Source organism: Monodon monoceros, unplaced genomic scaffold, assembly GCF_005190385.1.
Source record: "Monodon monoceros isolate NGI ecotype Baffin Bay Population unplaced genomic scaffold, NGI_Narwhal_1 Super_Scaffold_20, whole genome shotgun sequence".
NCBI classification, from domain to species: Eukaryota; Metazoa; Chordata; class Mammalia; order Artiodactyla; family Monodontidae; genus Monodon; species Monodon monoceros.
The window spans coordinates 96503350-96521126 of record NW_021703777.1 but is presented as its reverse complement, the minus strand read 5'-3'; the positions used below and the strand labels follow the sequence as shown (position 1 = coordinate 96521126).

The following is a 17777-nucleotide window of genomic DNA, read 5'->3' as shown; positions in this document are numbered from 1 at the left end:
ATTAAGGCCTTTCCATTTGTTGTAAGAAGAACTAAGTATGAAGGACACAGCCAGAAATAACATTTATACCTCAACCAAAAACAGAAGTACATTCAAACTCCAATGATGGTTTATGCAGCATCTTTTTTTTTATTAGACACATGTCTACAAAAGCAAAATAAACTTGAGATAAAAATTCATGGCAACTTTCACCATTCAGATTGAATATCAAAATTATATCACCTCCATTAATAGAATTTAAATATTTTTTCAGAAAAATATACTTCTAAACTACAAGTTAAGTGAAAGGTGGCTTCCAAACAATAATTATAACCAAAATTTTAATCATTTTTGATGTATTTCAAAGACATTCCACAAAATTTTTTAATGTTTTTGATTTTTAAATCCTTAAATTAAAAATATACGAGACTTGGCAATACCTCCTCCCAGAACCCATAACTAGAAGAGAGGATCTGGAGAAAGAGTAGGAAATACAATAATAACAACTAACACATACAGCACCTATATATACCAGGCACGGTTTTAGAAGCTTTACATATATTTAATTTTTATAACGACCTCCTTATAAGGTAGGTGCTATTGTTATTTCCATTTTACAGATGACAAAACTAAGGTACAAAGAGGGTGAGTACCTTACCATGGTCACACATTTAAATAAGTGAGCCCATATCTGAGCCTAAGTGGTCTTACTTAGAAGTCTGTGTCCTTGACCACTACTCATACTGCCTCTATATTAAAGATATTAAGGTGCTAGAACACACTATAAAATGAATATCCATAAGGGAAAGTACCACTTCTCATCTTTTTAAAATTAAAATTTTGAATGAAAATTAAGCGATGAGGGCTAAGAGTTTCGTTTTCAAAAGAACTATGTGTGTAATGTCAGAGGCATTTTACATGATCTTATGTAGTAGTAACTCATAAGCACCAAGTGAGGCTGTTATTATATGCCTCTTCCAGATGAAAAACCTAGCCTCACAGTATTACAAAAGCTACGGAAAAAAACAGTATTATTTTCTCTTTATCATCTCAAAATTTCCATAGTTTCATCTTTTACTAAGGTAGAGAATTAATAATTTTCTAGTCATTCATAGCAAGTATTTATTGAGCATCTTCTGTGTGCCAGGGACTGAGCTTGATACTAGAGACACAGCAGTGAACAAGGTAGACAGTCTCTGCATTCATGGAGCTTTAGTTACAGAACACCTACATAATTCCAAACAGTAAAAAAATAAAATAAAAAACTCTGCTCTAAAAAAGGTGACTTTTTCAGAACATTATAGAGATCAAACTAGTCACTACCAGTAAAGAGAGGGAAGGGAAGAGGGGCAAGATAGGGTAGGGGCTTAAAAGGTACAAACTACTATGTATAAAAGAAATAAGCTACAGGGATATATTGTACAGCATAGGGAATATAGCCAATATTTTATAACTTTAAATGGAGTATAATCTATAAAAATATTGAATCATGATGTTGTTTACCCTAAACTAACATAATATTGTAAATCAACTATACTTCAAAGAAAAATAAGAAATGCTATTTTTAGAGCCCCAAAAAGCACTTGAAAGTTGGTCATATTTCCAGGGTGTGCCTGGCAAATACTAAGAATTCAATAAATCTTGGTTATATTTATTGTTATTAGGTATATGCACCTATTCATGTATATAGAAAATGGATACTTAATAATCTAATAACTGAATGATAAAATGAGCCTAAGAAATCATCTCTGCAAAGATAAGAAGACAGGATTTCAATCACATGAAAAGTTAAACTCTCTTAAAATTGTATGGCAACAAATATGTTCAATTAATCAGACTTACAACTAAACATAGTTTGGGTCATCATATTTTAGGAATAGAAGGTGCTCATGATTGCCTAGTACAATCCCCTTATTTTATACATGAGGATCATCTTAAGTGATTAAATAAATTGCCAAGGTAATGTAGCTAGATAAAATGACAGTAGCAGGACAAAGTTTTCTGATCCCCACTATAGTGTTCTTTTAATCTATATTGGATTTATTAAACAATCACAGCAAATATAAAGTAAATCATTAAAGGGGCTTAAATTACATTAATAAAAATCTCAAATCTTTTCACAAAAAGTTTTTATAGCTGTATTCTTTTTTAATATTTAATTTTTAATTTCTTCTAAAATTTAAAATCAGAGAGTCATCATAAAAGAAACAACAGGTGGATTATGCTTTCTTTAGCATTTAATACACTTTCTCTATCATGACAATGAAAGACAGACAGAAATCATATAAACAGATTGCTATGACCGAAATGCTTACACAATTCCCCCAAAACAAACAAAACAAAACCACAAAATCCTTAAACTTCTCAAGCTAAGTAAACTGTAATATTGCCAAAATGGTTTAAAGTAGGCCAACTAAAAAAAAGTAACTATGAAATGACATAATAACATCACTGCAACAACTGTCAGGTGAAAAATAGTTTCTGATTAGTATTATGAAAAAGCACTTATTTGACATTTTCTTCCCCAATGTATCAGTCACAACACCAGTGTGAATGCAAGCTTATGCGTTTAATTTGATAAAACTACTCAACCAATTAAATTTGAAATACTATCAGTGTTCTTAAAGTACAGTAGGAGTGTGAAATACCACATAAGAGAACAGCTGTAAGCGTACGTATTAAAATACTCTCTCACTCAGTATACAGAACACTGATGCTATCAATAACAGAATAAGATGCTACCAGCATCCTCCAGTATGTAAATAGACATAGCTCTATTTGACAAATTTACATATAAAGAGAGGAAAAAGAAAAAAAAAATGAAGCAACAGAAACATTAGGTCCATCTGAAAAAGACACTTGGGTCTGATACTTTTGGGATTACTATCACCAGAACAAAAAGAACCATATTAAAGTAAATGGGTAAGGGGCAGAATGTTATAATTTAGACTGTATAAACAGAATGAGCTTTTCAAATCCTCAAAAGAGTTTTTGTTTATGCTTTATAAATTGTAAACTCTTTTAAACAAACTGGTAATAATGACTCACTTGTTCACTTTTATAGAAGTTGATATGAATCCTTCAAAACAGGAATCAAAGTAAATGTTACTTACTTCATAGTTTCACATTTCCACTCTCCAGATACAATAAGAATTTTTGAAAACTCAAAAGAGTCGCAGTATAGGTAAGTACTTTCATGTAAATTCCCATAAAGTTCTTAAAACTGGACATAAAGCCATCTCATACTCATCTATTATGAAGAATAAAGAAGAGTCTTTAAAAGCCTTGTGATAACTTTACTGAGAGCATCAGTAAAATTTTCAACTTAAAATTTACTTGTTTTACTAATACATTTCCATGGAGTTCAGGGAACACAACTTACAGGGTACATTAAAATGTAACCTTTGAACCTCACAGTGTAAAACATCACTTCCTGGGCAGAGATAGTACTCCAAGAACAATCAATCACTGTTAAGAAGAATATACACTCAACATTGTTAATTAGTGTTGATGCACTCTTCTCTATGCCCTCATCTGTCATGAAGATTGTTTAAAAATCTGAGTTATTAGTCTTTATTTGGGAAAGGATCTGTTTAATATCTTTAAGAGTAGAAATCATTCATCCATCCACTCTATACTGGAGCATGATAATTCCTACTCCCAATACAAGTTACTGATAACCACCACCCCTCCACTAACTAAGATGCTATAAATCAGGAAGGGGGCAGCTCCTATGCAACCCTGTTAATTTCTGTTTACAATCTATTCAACTGAGAATGTTAGCTAGTCAGGGGAGAAACTAGGTGATGGATCAGATAGTAGGAAAACATAACAGCTTAAAGATAGAAAATAACAAAATGACAAATTAAAATGCCATGTGGTTATAAAACATGGACTGAATATAAAATTAATCTTTAAAATATTAATATTCCTGAGTGTTCATTTCATTTTAATCTGAACTTTCCCTGAAACACTAAAAGAAAACCTAAAAGTGTATTTGAGTGCAGACTCTGATTTTTAAATTAAACACACAAATTTAAAATTTGTAAATAAAAAGTTGAAAGTGTAAGTTTCTACCAGTATGTAAAAGTCACAATGAAGCAAAATTCTTAATTTTTTTAGATTTATTTAACCTAAAGTCATGATATAAAATCTATGACATTTTATCTCTAACATGACCCAGCATAATATAACTTCAATGTGTTTCTTAAGAAACTCTGACATTATTCACCAGAGTGGAATTCACTAGGCCAGTTGGGCCTGAAGGCCATCTAATAAGTTCTCTGTTACCTACTTATTAAGAAAACCATTTTCCCTGAATAACATATCCCAGGCCATATACACTTTTAATTTCAAGAGAGTCTTCCTGAAAAGGCTTTTATTCACTCATTTGGTATTCATTCATTCAGAGATTGTTCTAAGTGATGAGGTCCCTAGCTTTCACAGAGCTTAGACAGACAAGAAACAAACAAGAAATGATATCAGATGACAATGAGACTATGCAAGTAACTGAAACAGAACGTCCTGACAAAAAGGGACTTGATGACTCGTTTAGATTTGAGCGGTCAAAGAAGGCAACTCTGAGGAGATGACATTTAAGATGAGATCCAAATGACAAAATGGAGCCAGCCAAGACAAATGTGCCTTACACATATAGTGGACAAGGGAGCATTTAGTAGAAAATGAGGTCTGAGATGTAGGTAGGAGTCAGATAACCCTGTGCTTGATGAAATTGGATAAGGAGTTTGGATTTCATTCTAGTGTGATGAGAAAGCACTAGAGGGTTTTAAGGAGAGAAGTCATACAGTATGATTTGCCATTTGGGAACTGGATTTAGGAGATCAAAGCTAAGAGCAGGAGGAAGAGTTAGGAAGCTAGTGCCATAGTTCACATGAGAGTTGATGATTGTGTGTTGGGCCATGGTCAGGTGCACCTGTAATAAGTGGTCATATATTGAAAATCCCTAGGTTCTGCAGCGCAGGCTTTGATCAAGTGAGAGTGCCCCGATGCTGGGAGAGCAAGACCTTCAAGGCCAGGAAATCAGGTATTAAGCCTGGTGCAGAAGTTGCCTTAGATGGTAATATAATTGTTTCCAGGTGCTTATGTGGCTATATTCATAGCCGATCAGACAATGCACTGTACTTGGAGCTGCAGACATCATCAAACTCCAATGGAACTTCCACAAAACACACAGAATAAGTAGATGACTTACCCCTTTCCCATTTTTCTAAATAAATTTATTTATTTATTTATTTTTATTTTTTTGGCTGCATTGGGTCTTTGTTGCTGTGCACAGGCTTTCTCTAGTTGCGGTGAGGAGGGGCTACTCTTCGTTGTGGTGCGCAGGCTTCTCATTGCGGTGGCTTCTCTTTGTTGTGGAGCATGGGCTCTAGGTGCACAGGCTTCAGTAGCTGTGGCACGCGGGCTCAGTAGTTGTGGCTCACAGGCTCTAGAGCGCAGGCTCAGTAGTTGTGGCACACGGGCTTAGTTGCTCTGCAGCATGTGGGATCTCCCCGGACCAGAGCTTGAACCCGTGTCCCCTGCACTGGCAGGCAGATTCTTAACCAATGCGCCACCAGGGAAATCCTCCCTCTTTCTCATTTTGAAAGTTACTACCAGGAATATTTTTTTACCTCACTAGGGAAAAGTAGGGCCTTCCATGGAAATTTGAACATAATTTTATTTATTAATCCCAACAACCAGACAAAGCAAAAGAAAGTCAAATTCCTAGAAAACTTGAAGATGGTAGAGAAGAAGAATAAAATTAAGACCCAGATTAGCAGGTCCCAATCACTCCTTAAGCACTCTCTGTGGTTCAACCCTTTGCACAAATTAACAATGGCTAGCTGAATACACATAGCTGGCACTCGACAATGTTTTCTGAATGAATTGCCCTACCCAACACATAGCATGAGAACTATCGTGGTAAAAAGCAAGGAATAAGATGGTGACAAAGGAATTCTCTAGGAACCATTTTCTTCAGGCTACTTTTGTAAAATATCTATGTCAGCTGTACTAATTTGTAACTTGTGATCTTTCTAACTGAAACTATAGTCCATGCTTTTAAAAGGCTATTATGATTAATAATAATAACTATAGTTATTGAGCACTTACAGTGTACAGGAGATGTGTTCCAAGTGTTTTTATGTAATAGTTCATTTAATCCTTAAACCTACTTTATCAGACAGAAACCATTATCCTTATTTCCAGATGAAGAAATTGAGACTTAAAGACATAACTTGTCTGATGTTACACTGCTGATAAGTGAAGAAATTGGGCTTGTAAGCAAAGTCTGTCTAAATTTAAAACCCTCTGATCTTAACCACGACTCAATACTTCATTTAAAATCTTAAACAGTACAAAGAAATAACACTACTGTTTTATAACCTTTTAGAATTGAATATAAAATAAAATAAATTTATTTGTTTTAAGTACAGTTGACCCTTGAACAACACTGGTTTGAACTGTGCAGGTCCACTTACATGCAGCTTTTTTTTTTCAATAGTAAATACTACAGTACTACATGATCCGAAGTTGATTCAATCCATGGATGCAGAACCGTGAATAAGGAGGAACAGAGTTTACAGAGGGATGACTATAAATTAAACGTGGATTTTTGACTGCAGGAAGGAACTATGCCCCTAACCCCTGTGTTGTTCAAGGGTCAAATATATTATATACTTTTAAGTATTATATACTGAAATAATTAACTTACTAATTATCAATTCTATTTCATTAAAGCAAGTCCCTTCCTCTGCTGCCTATATCATTAACCTACACTAGTTAAACCATAATAAAATGTAATTTTTACAAAAATAAACCTGTAATTCATCTTTACCTAAAACTATTCTCAATCCTCAGCCCAAATTTCTGAGAGTTTACCATATTTTAATAAAAAGTACATGATTTTATAACTTACTAATTATAAGCTCTTACTATGGAACAAATTCACACACTCTTTGTATGGAAATTTTCTCTGTATCCCATCTTTTTGCTAAACTTTGGCTAAAAGTTGGCTACTGCTGCCAATATTTTCACAGCCTACACATACTTCTTTTCAACATAGGCTTTCTATTCAAGCAAAGAATACGACAGAATAACGAATTTTTAAAAGATCATTTAGGCACATGATGACTCTGTATAGATAATCATAATAATTCAGCTTCAAACGTCTTCCCATCATGCTTCTTTTGCTTTGCCTTTAACCAGTATCTAAAGTCTTTGCTTTTAATTGAGGAAATTCATTGTCAATAGATCTACTCTAAAAGAAATGTTAAAGGAAGTTCTTCAAGCAGAATCTGCTATCAAACAGACTCTTGGATCTAAACAGATAAATAAAGAGTGCTGGCAATGTAATAAGTAAATGTAAAATAAAATGTACCTTTTTTTCTTATTTTTAATTGCTCTTAAAAGCTAAATGACTGTTTAAAGCAAAAATTATTTATAGAATATGTAAAAATATATCTGACAATAATAACACGAAGGATTGGGGCGGGAGGTAATTAAACACTAATGTTTAAGTTCCTTATACTACACACGAAGAGATATACTATTATTTGAAGGTAGACTAATTAAGGATGTATAGTGAACATCTTAAGGAAACAACTAAAAATATAATATATAAATATATAATGTGTATAAGTTAATAGGTGAAATAAAATGTAATAATAAATGATCAATTAACTCAAGAGAAAGCAGAAAAAGGGGAATAAAAAGAAACAATAGATTGAACAAATATAACACTCATCTGATGAATGAAAAAAGTCAGATGAAACAACTGTGAAAGCCTTGCCATCTGGAACATTCTCAGATTCAGAGCTGCTTCCTTGACTTGGAAAACGTTCCAATGTTTCATGAGGCCCTTGATATAGAAACTCTTAATAAAATCTCTTTAACTAGTTTGGTGTTGCTCAAAAAAAAAGTCTTTGCTTTTTAATATATTCCCAAAAAAGAAAATGAGTGCATACTACTATAATGTAACATCAACTTGTAAACACAAATTGTAAGATTATTCACTACATGATCATATTGATCATATGAAACTGGGCTGGTGACAGAGAGCAGTAAATAATATCCAGGAAAATGTTCATCTCTAATCACTTAATTTTACACATGTAACATTCTGTGTGTCTGCATACTCTATTATATGATCATATTCTGAAAGAAAGTATTATAAATACCAGAAAGGGGTTAGAGCTAAACCAAAAGTGAAAAAATTCTTTTGACTTTCATGCAATTATATCTCAAACATAACACTGTAACAGTTTTGTGCATAAATTCATATAATTATATAAATGTTTGTTTTTGAAACCCAGGAATGGCATCACCAGCACAGTCCAATAGCCCATCTAGCCTGACATCCTGTCTTAGACAGTGACCAATGGCGGAGGCCTCACAGGATAGCATAAACACATAACATAATGTATATAATCGTGCACCACTACACCATTACTCCAGATGTAGTTAGATTATATCCTGAAAGAAATGAAAACAAATCCCAACCCCCATCACTCCCTTACTCTATAATTTCCCAAAAGGTGACGGGAAACCTCCAATAAAGCACAAATCTAACTATAATATAAACCAATGCTTTGGTGACATGACGAATGACTAACAAATGATCTCCTAAAATGAAAAGCTGCACTCAGAAACAGAACCTAAGCTCATCAAAACTTATGATTTGTAAAGGGGGATTTCAATGAATTGAAAAGCATCTGATTCACTCAATTAGATCTAAAAAATAGATGAGCAAAATTTAACTAAAGCTTTAAAAAAAAAAAGTTTCTTTTACCCAAGCCATCCATTTTGTGATATGTGATACTGTTTTCTAGAAAGCATTATAAAATTTTTATTTTTAACTCTTCAGAGAAATGATATTCACACCTGTTTTGTAATGGTTTTGAAGTAAGGCTTGGATTTATTAAATGTTCATCTAAGTGTGCAAAACCACATAATGAAGAAATCATGGCTTGGTCCTTCAGGAAGTACTATTTCCTAAACAATTATAGACAAAAAAAAATGCACTGCATTTTTAAAGACTTTTGGAGAAGATAATTCTCTTGGTAGTATACTTGGGTATTGATTTAACAAAGCTTATAGTCAGGAAACAGTTCCTGACCTGAATTCTCCATGGTATAATTTAAATTCATTTTCTCTTTTTCTGACCTCAAATAGGTTGTAGAAGATTAGGTAATATCATATCTTATATATTTGAAAACTCTTATTAAGGTCCCCTTTACCAGGGTAAATGCACTGCAGGACTATGAACCAAATAATAATCCTGTACTGAATTCAGTCTTATAATTTTTATATGCTGTATATCATAGCCCAAGAGAGAGATCTCAAAAATTACTTATCCATCATTTTTACCAAGCACCACTCCTCTCCCAATATACTCTTTCTCAAAAAAAAAAATCTGTATTTAGGAACAAACCTCAAAAATTTAGAAAAGGAAGTTTATGAGCGCTGAGAGCAAGGAACAATGCACACAAAATTCCACGCAGACACTGCTTCCTTCCCTAGAACAGGGTATCATTTAATGAAATGTATCTCTCAAAATCTCTGGGGCAGAGCTGAAGCTGCAGTGTAATATCATAAAATCTGCAGCTGTGTTGCTGTTCTTAATAGTACACGCTGCTTCCTTAGACAACAGGAAGCCAAAACACACACACACTGCAGAACAGAACTTACCTTAACAAGGAATTGGCCAAAGTGGCAGAGCAGTTATGACAGATCAAGCATCAAACTGTTATTGAAAAGACTGTACACATCTTTAGGAATTTTCTCCTCAACTTGCTCACTCCAGGAAAACAGTATCTATTTATGTTTCCAAACATCATTTTTTTTTAGGAATAAAAACTACAGGATAGACAAATAAAGTTTCCTATATATAAATAAACATTAATAACTTACTTTTATTGCCCACCAAGGCAACCAGTGGCTGAGTTTCAGACTCCTCACTCACTTTCTTCACCACAGAATACCAATCTTCTAAATTCTCAAAGCTTTGATAATTTGTAATATCATATACCAAGAGGATTCCCTGTCGCAAAAGAGTTACAGAATATTTATAATATACTACTTTAAAAAATATTAATAATGAACACTGTTAAGTAATAGATATGTTGAATAGAGTATAAAAAGTACAAACGTGGACTGTTTGTATCTGACTTCAATTTAGGTATTAGCAGACAGATAATACTGAATGTCTTCATTCAAGATAAATCCAGCAATTAAGATACAATGCAAGCTAAAGAATAATTTTATCAAACTATAAGTGGTTTTCCAATGAGATATCTGGGATATGCTTAGTAAGTTTCAATAAAATATAAGAAAATCATATCATAGAGGTGAAAAAAGCTTCAAGGTCTACAATTCTGCCTGTCACTTTCATGAGGTCAAACATTTAAACCTTTCAATAAATAACCATCTGCTGCTGCTCTTTTTAAATATTTTCAAAAATGGAGATTCCATGACATCCCCTGACAGTCAATTTCAGTGTTTAACACAATTTTCTTTAAATGAAATAAGTCGATTTCCTCTTTCGGTCCTCTGTGCATTTGCAGAACAACATGAGAGTGTCCTCCTTATAATAACCCTTCATGTACTTGAAAATAGTTAAGTAACTCCTTCACCATCTCCCTTCCAGAATAAACAAACTCAATTCCTTAAACTTGCCTCAAAGGACCTATTTTCTATCCCTTTAATCATAGTTGTTGGTTCTTCCCAGGACATGCTACATATAGTTTTTTGACATCCTCTTTAAAATGAGCAATGTAAAACTGGACATGATACTGTAATAAGAGCCTGAACAAAGCCAAATACAACAGAGGGATTGCTTCCTGCCTCTTATATATCATATTCCTTTTAATATATCCCATTATTTTGTGTGGGAAGGAGAAGAAGTATGTACACTCACAAAAATAACACTGCCACATTCTTGATTCTCATCCAATTTGTAGTCAAATACTTAATACAAAGCTCTCTGCATATTTAAGTCTGGACCCTAATGGCATTTATGTCTCCTTCTTCTTAAGTTATAATCATAAATGTTGACTACTTTTTTACACCTACTATGTACCAGACAGATATCTGGATCTTTTCATTAATCCTCACAAAAATCATGCAACACTGGTATTATTATCCTCATTTTACTAATAAACACAAAGTCACATGGAGCCAGGATTTGAATCGAGGACTGAATGAATATAAAGTCCACCCATTCAGTCTACAAAAATTTGTCTGCCAACTATATGCCAAGCATTGTGCTGGATACCAGGGATATGAGGAACAACCTCAAGGAACTCACAGTCTTGCAGCAAAGCCAGGCACATAAACAGACAAGTATATAACACAGAAGTCATGGCCAATGACATGCTGGTAAATATTAATTAACCAGCTTGAGGCATGGCAGCAGTGGGGAAGGGATGAGAGAGTGTTATTTGTGGCATCTGCCAATTTCTGTAGTGTAAAAACTCCCCTGTGGTCATTTTAAAGCTATCAATGTCACTTCACTGAACAGAGTTGGGTAGGACACCACTACACAGCACTTCCACCATACAGATACACTAGATATAAATAACCTCAAGAGCGTAAACAACAGAAATATATAGTAAAATAATCAGTAAGTGATGCATTTTGATCATATAAATCTTTGTTTTTAATATAATTTATGAGTTTTTATATATATTTTTAATCATGAATATACTCAATAACCGGCTCACAAAAATTCCTGAAAATTTAACAACTGACTCTCCCAATGTGGCTCTAGCTTACTACTATTATGAACTTCCAGTACTATGCTCTTTTCTTCCAGTTTTATTAAGAAATAGTTGACATGCATCACTGTACAAGTTTAAGGCATACAGCATGATGGCTTAATTTACATATACTGCATGCTCTTTTATTAAACTACACTGGCCCCCAAGTCACTTAGCTTCTCTGGGTCTCAAGTTATTTGCCTCTAAAGTTAGATCATTGAATTAAACACTCTATATCCCTTTCAACTTAATTATTCCATAATTTTTATGCAAAATTGTCTGATTTATTTTAGTAACTTATAAATCTATTTCTGCCTTCCCAAATGCTTTGAAATAATGCCCAGCACAGAATTATTTGAAATAATGAACATAATCCTACTTTTCTTATTAAGAATAATGTCCCAGAATTAGCCTCTGAACAAAGCTAATATTCAATCTATTGACTCCACCTCCAGTTGACATGAGTGATACAATATATTATGTTGAAAGAGCTCTGCCCTAGAAGTCAGGTTGCCTTTGGATTGTAGTCCTGGCCCTTCCATCTACTGATCTTGGGCAATGCTTCTGTCACTCACTTTCATAATACCTGTCATGCCTAACTGATTATGTAAAGTAATAAAAATAGACAATTTAAAACCAACAAACTACACACTTACTGGGAACTTTTTTATTATTATTCTGAATCAATATGAATCACATTTTCAGGGCAAACGTGAGATTGTTTTCACTCTCATAAACTGAGCCTTGACCTATGGTGCCTCTTAAACCTTAAAATTTTTAGAACCCTTCTAACTAATATATTAAAATATTCATCGCAACATGGTTCAATATCTGAACATAATAGAATATATGCAAATAAAACATGGCCAGCATCTCTTGATAATCAGCACTAGACCAGAGCTATAGAATAAAAATTAACTATCACTGATCTAGACCAGGAGTTGGTAAACTATGGCCCCCGGGTCAAATCCAGCTCATAGCCTATATTTGTAAATAAACTTTTACTGAAACATAGTCACACTCACTTAAGTATTATCAATGGCTGCTTTTGCACTATAATGGCAGAGTTGAGCAGCTGCAGCAGAGACAGTCTGACCTGCAAAACCTAAAATATTTTCTATCTGGTTTTTCAAGGAAGTTTGCCAATTTCTCATCTAAACTGATATATCCCAATATTCTTCAGTCAGCAATACCTATGAATTGTCCAGGAATCATAAGAAAGATAGAAGGATAAACACCTTTTCATTAATCTAGCTATCTACCAACCCAAACATCTACAGTTCATATATCCATTTCTCAATACCATTTAACACAAAAATTATGATTTTTATTCTTTGTTCCTAATATGACAATTTTGTACCAGTTTTGACCTACACCCATCTGGTTAAAAACTGAGAAGGAGAAATGAGAAAACCAAAGACATTAACATACAGAAGAAGTTCTAGGACTTTCAGTTTCAGCTCAGACATGTAAAGAGCTTGGAAGTCATCACATCTGTTCTTACAGTAAGAACATAGCTGGACAAACTGAAAATCCATGACTTTTCTTGGACACAACAGAGAGTTGAGTTTGCAGGGCAAATTGCCACCCTGAAATCCGGAGTGATGGGTGAATCCAGAGAGTCACAGCCAAAATCTGCTTACCTGGAACAAAAGCCACTAGAGCCAGTAAATAGTAGAAACATTTAAATGGTCATTTTGATGAATTGTTGGAGGCTGAGTGTGGGCTAGCTTGAAGATGAGAAACTCCTGGGGGACACAGTCTTTGGGATACCCCCAGACTTTCATGTGTTTTACCTCTAGGAACCCCACAAGATCCTCATCGTGAAGAGACAAGAAAAATCCCCTCATGGCTCTGGCATGAGAAGAGAGCAAGTAACCATTGTAAAATATGCCTAGAGCATTATCTGTAAAATGGCATCCTCTCCAGGAAAAAAGCTCAGAGTCTTCTACCACATGAGAGAATGGCATTTTCCAACTCCAGCCCCTTCTAGTCATCCTGTCTCACCTAAAAGGATTGAAAAGCTAAGAAATATCTAAGAAGGTCACAGCCCAGGGACACAGATGCTTAAGTCACACAAGGCTGTGACTTAATCATAAGAGTATAGAATGTTTCCCCTCGTCCATACTTAAACACACCAATAGGGCTCCAGTATAATAGTAGACTACATTTGAAAGAGCTGCAAGACACAAACTCCAACTAAGGAAGAGTTCTTTGAGATGCCCAAAAAGACAGGGGAGGAAAAACACAAGGATATTAGAGGAATTTGATGGCTCTGCCATCTAAAGATTCACCAAACATTAAACACAGACCAACTTCTGACCAAATTAACATAAAACCTCACACTAAAAGCCTATTTATTTGAGTTCTTATTACTCGATACATCATGTCTAGTTTTCAACACAAAATTAAAAGGCACACTAAAAGGAAGTTTGAAGAGAAAAAGCAAACATTAGAATCAGATTCAAATCAGATTTTGGAGTGATCAGAACAGGAATTTAAAATAAATGTAATTAACATTTTAAAGATTCTAATGGAAAAGGTAGACAACATGAAAGAATGGTGGGTAATATACACAAAGAGATGGAAACATTAATGAATAATAAAAAGGAAATGCTAGATATCAAAAATACTATAACAGAAATAAGGCCATTGATGAGCTCATCAGGAGACTGGACACAACCTAGGAAAGAAACAGCCAGCTTTAGGATAAGATAATAGAAACTTTCAAAACTGAAATGTAAAGAGAAAAAAGAATGAATAAAATAGAATACAAAAGAACTATGGGACAATTCTGAATGTATATGACACATGGAACTGGAATACCAGAAGGAGAAGAGAAAATGGAACTTAAGAAATATCTGAAGTAATAATGGCCAAGAAATTGCCAAAATTAATTAGACACCATCCACAGATCCAGGAATCTCAGAGAATATCAAGTAGGATAAATACCAAAACATCTACACCTAGATATCATATACTTAAACTCCATAAAACAAAACACAAAGAGAAAATCTTGAGAAAAGGTAGGGGGTGGAAGCCAAGGGGAGGGAGGGAATACCCTATCTATAGACCAACAAGGATAAGAATTATAGAGAATTTCCCATCGGAAACTAAGCAAGTAAGAAAAGAATGGAGTGAAATTTTTAAGGTGTTGAAGAAAAGGACCAATCTAAAATTCTAGATGTAAAAAATCCTTTTCTAAGTAAGGAGGAATAAAGACTTTCTCAGATAAACAAAAACTGAGGGAATTCATAGCCAGAAGACCTTCTCTGGAAGAAAAGTTAAAAGAGCTTCTTCAAGAAGGAAATGATACAGGTCAGAAACTCAGTTCTACATAAAGAAAGGAAGCGTATCAGAGACAGAACAAGAAAAGGTAAAAGAAAATCATTAATTTTTCTTATTCTTAATTAATCTAAAATATAAATATTTAATAACAGTAACAAGGTATTGAGTGATTATAGCATATGGAAAAGAGAAATGAATGACAGTGATGCCATCAGGGACAGGAGGGATGAACTGAGAATATTCTTTTATGAAATATTTTATGAACTACACAGGAAGCAATGCAGTATCATATGAAGGTGGACTTAGATTAGTATAAGATGTATATTGCAAACTCTAGGGCAATTGCTTAAAAAACAAAGTTTTAGTATAATTGACAGACTAAGAGATAAAATGCTCAAAAAAACCAGAAAAGAAAGAGAAAAGGGGGGGGGAGGGAAGCAAGCACAAGGATCAGAAAACAAACATGAAAGATATGAATCCAACTATATCAATAATCACTTTAAATGTGAATGGTCCAAATATACCAATTAAAAAATATTGTCAGAGTGGATGAAAAACCAAGACTCAACTATATGTTGCCTATAGGAAACACGCTTTAAATATAAAGACACAGGTTAAAAGTTAAGGGATAAAGAAATATCATGCTAAAGGAAGTGAAAAGAAAGCTGGAGTAGCTATATTAATTTCAGAGAAAGCAGACTTCAGAATAAGGGAAATCATGAGGTATAAAGATTGGCATAACGGTAAAGGGGTTAATTTTCCAAGAAAACATAACAATCCTTTGTGTATATACACTTAATAACAGAGTATCAAAATATGGAGCCCAAAACTGATAGAACTTTAAGGAATTCAAAATCCACAGATCCACTAATATAGTTGGAGATTTCAGCACCCCTTTTTCATTAATTGATGTATCAAGCAAGCAGAAAATCAGTAAGTTGACCTGAACAGCAGTAACAATCAGCTTCATCTAATTGACATTTATAAAACAGTCCATCCAACAACACTAAAATGTACCCTCTTCTCAAGCTCATATGAAACATTCACCAGATAGACTACATTCTGGACCATAAAACACACCTTGACAAATTTATAAGAATAGAAATCATACCAAGCATGTTCTTAGATTACAATGGAATTATCAGAAATCAATAATAGAAAGAGCTGGAAAAACTCAAAATATTTTGAAATTAAACAACATACTTCTAATAACACCTGGGTCGAAAAAGAAGCCTCAAGAGAAGTTTAAAATATCTTAAATAAAATACAACCTATCAAAACTTGAAGATACAGCAAAAACAGTACTTCGAGGAAAATGTAGAGCACTGAATGAATATATCAGAAGAGAAGAAACATCAAAAATCTAAGCTTCCACTTTAGAAAACTGAAGAAGAAGAGCAATTTAAACTTACTGCAAGCAGAAAAAATAGTAATAATAAAAATTAGAGCAGAGATCAATGAAACTGGAAAGAGGAAAACAACAGAGAAAATTAATAAAAACCAAAAGTTGGTAACCTCTAGCCAGATTAACCAAAAAGAGAGACAGAGACAGAGTCAGAGAGACAGAAAGATAAAGAAAGAGAAGGCACAAATTAATGAGGGGTCATGACTACTGATTCCCACAGACATTAAAAAAATAATGAAGGAATAATATGAACAACTCCATAGCCCAAAATTTGAAAACAAAGATGAAATGAACCACTTCTTTGAAACACACTAACTACCAAAACTCATACAAGCTGCCATGGACTCCCAGGGCCTCTACCCACCAGCTTCAGCACACCAAAGCCAGACCTCTAAGTACTCATCTCTTTGGGAGCCTATAATATAAGTACCCTCAAACCCCTGAGTCTCTCACCCCATCAATCAATCCAGTTCTCTTCTGATTCCTTTCAAAAAACTATCAGAAAGTACAACTCCCTCGGAAATGCAACACATCTTGGCAACAACTCAAGTCTAAGAAGAATCTACGGGGAACTGCTGGAAATAACTGTTTCTTGGCAATCTTGTGGCCATCCAAACCCACCACCATATCTCATGTCCCTGATACCCTCTTTTATCACCTATCCACCATTTATCCTTCTGCTATGTCTTCATCCCCATACTGTCCTGTGCTTCCTCTTCCTAATTTACCCTCCTACCTGCTCCTCTTTCTAAACCTTTCTGCCATGACTTTTGGAAATGAGACTTCAAGTTTAATAAATCCTTCTACATCTTTGAATTCTTCACAAAAATTTCCTCCATCTTCTATGCCTTAACTTCGCTTTCCCCACCTCGCCCCCGCAACTGCCAAAAGATATTACCACCCCTTCTCTTTATAAACCTTAAGACTTTTAGTAAATATTACATAATATTATATAGTACTTTGTTTTCATCTATTTCACTTATCACCATATCTAGTAAGCATGATGAGTCAGTAAACCAAATGGATACCATTTTCCTTCAAACTGACAGCAGTCTTGAAGGAACAAACACTGTGGCAACAACAGTATTATAAGGTATTTCAAAATTTAGTTCTAAAATTTAACAGATACAGTACATACAATTTAGTGAAAGTTACCCATTTCCAAAATACAGGTATTTTTTTCTCCTTGATTTGTACAACAAATAATCTACTTTAGTTTTTAATTATATATAGAAATGAATTAAATCATATAGATTATACAATAGTCATAACAACATATACTGTACTTTGCTGTATAAGTACAACCTGTAAGAAGGAACACTAATGCAAGAGAGGTCTGTAAATAT

The 17777-nt window shown here is 33.9% G+C and overlaps 1 protein-coding gene across 4 annotated transcripts in view; it reads right to left on the bottom strand.

Moving 5' to 3' along the window:
- Window positions 1-17777, bottom strand: part of RAB28 (RAB28, member RAS oncogene family) — a 94817-nt gene that overhangs the window by 62999 nt on the left and 14041 nt on the right. For all 4 annotated transcript variants that reach the window (XM_029235748.1, XM_029235749.1, XM_029235751.1 and 1 more), the window contains exon 4: window positions 9892-10021. In XM_029235748.1, coding sequence (XP_029091581.1) covers window positions 9892-10021 — 130 coding nt within the window. The remainder of the gene's footprint in view (window positions 1-9891; window positions 10022-17777) is intronic.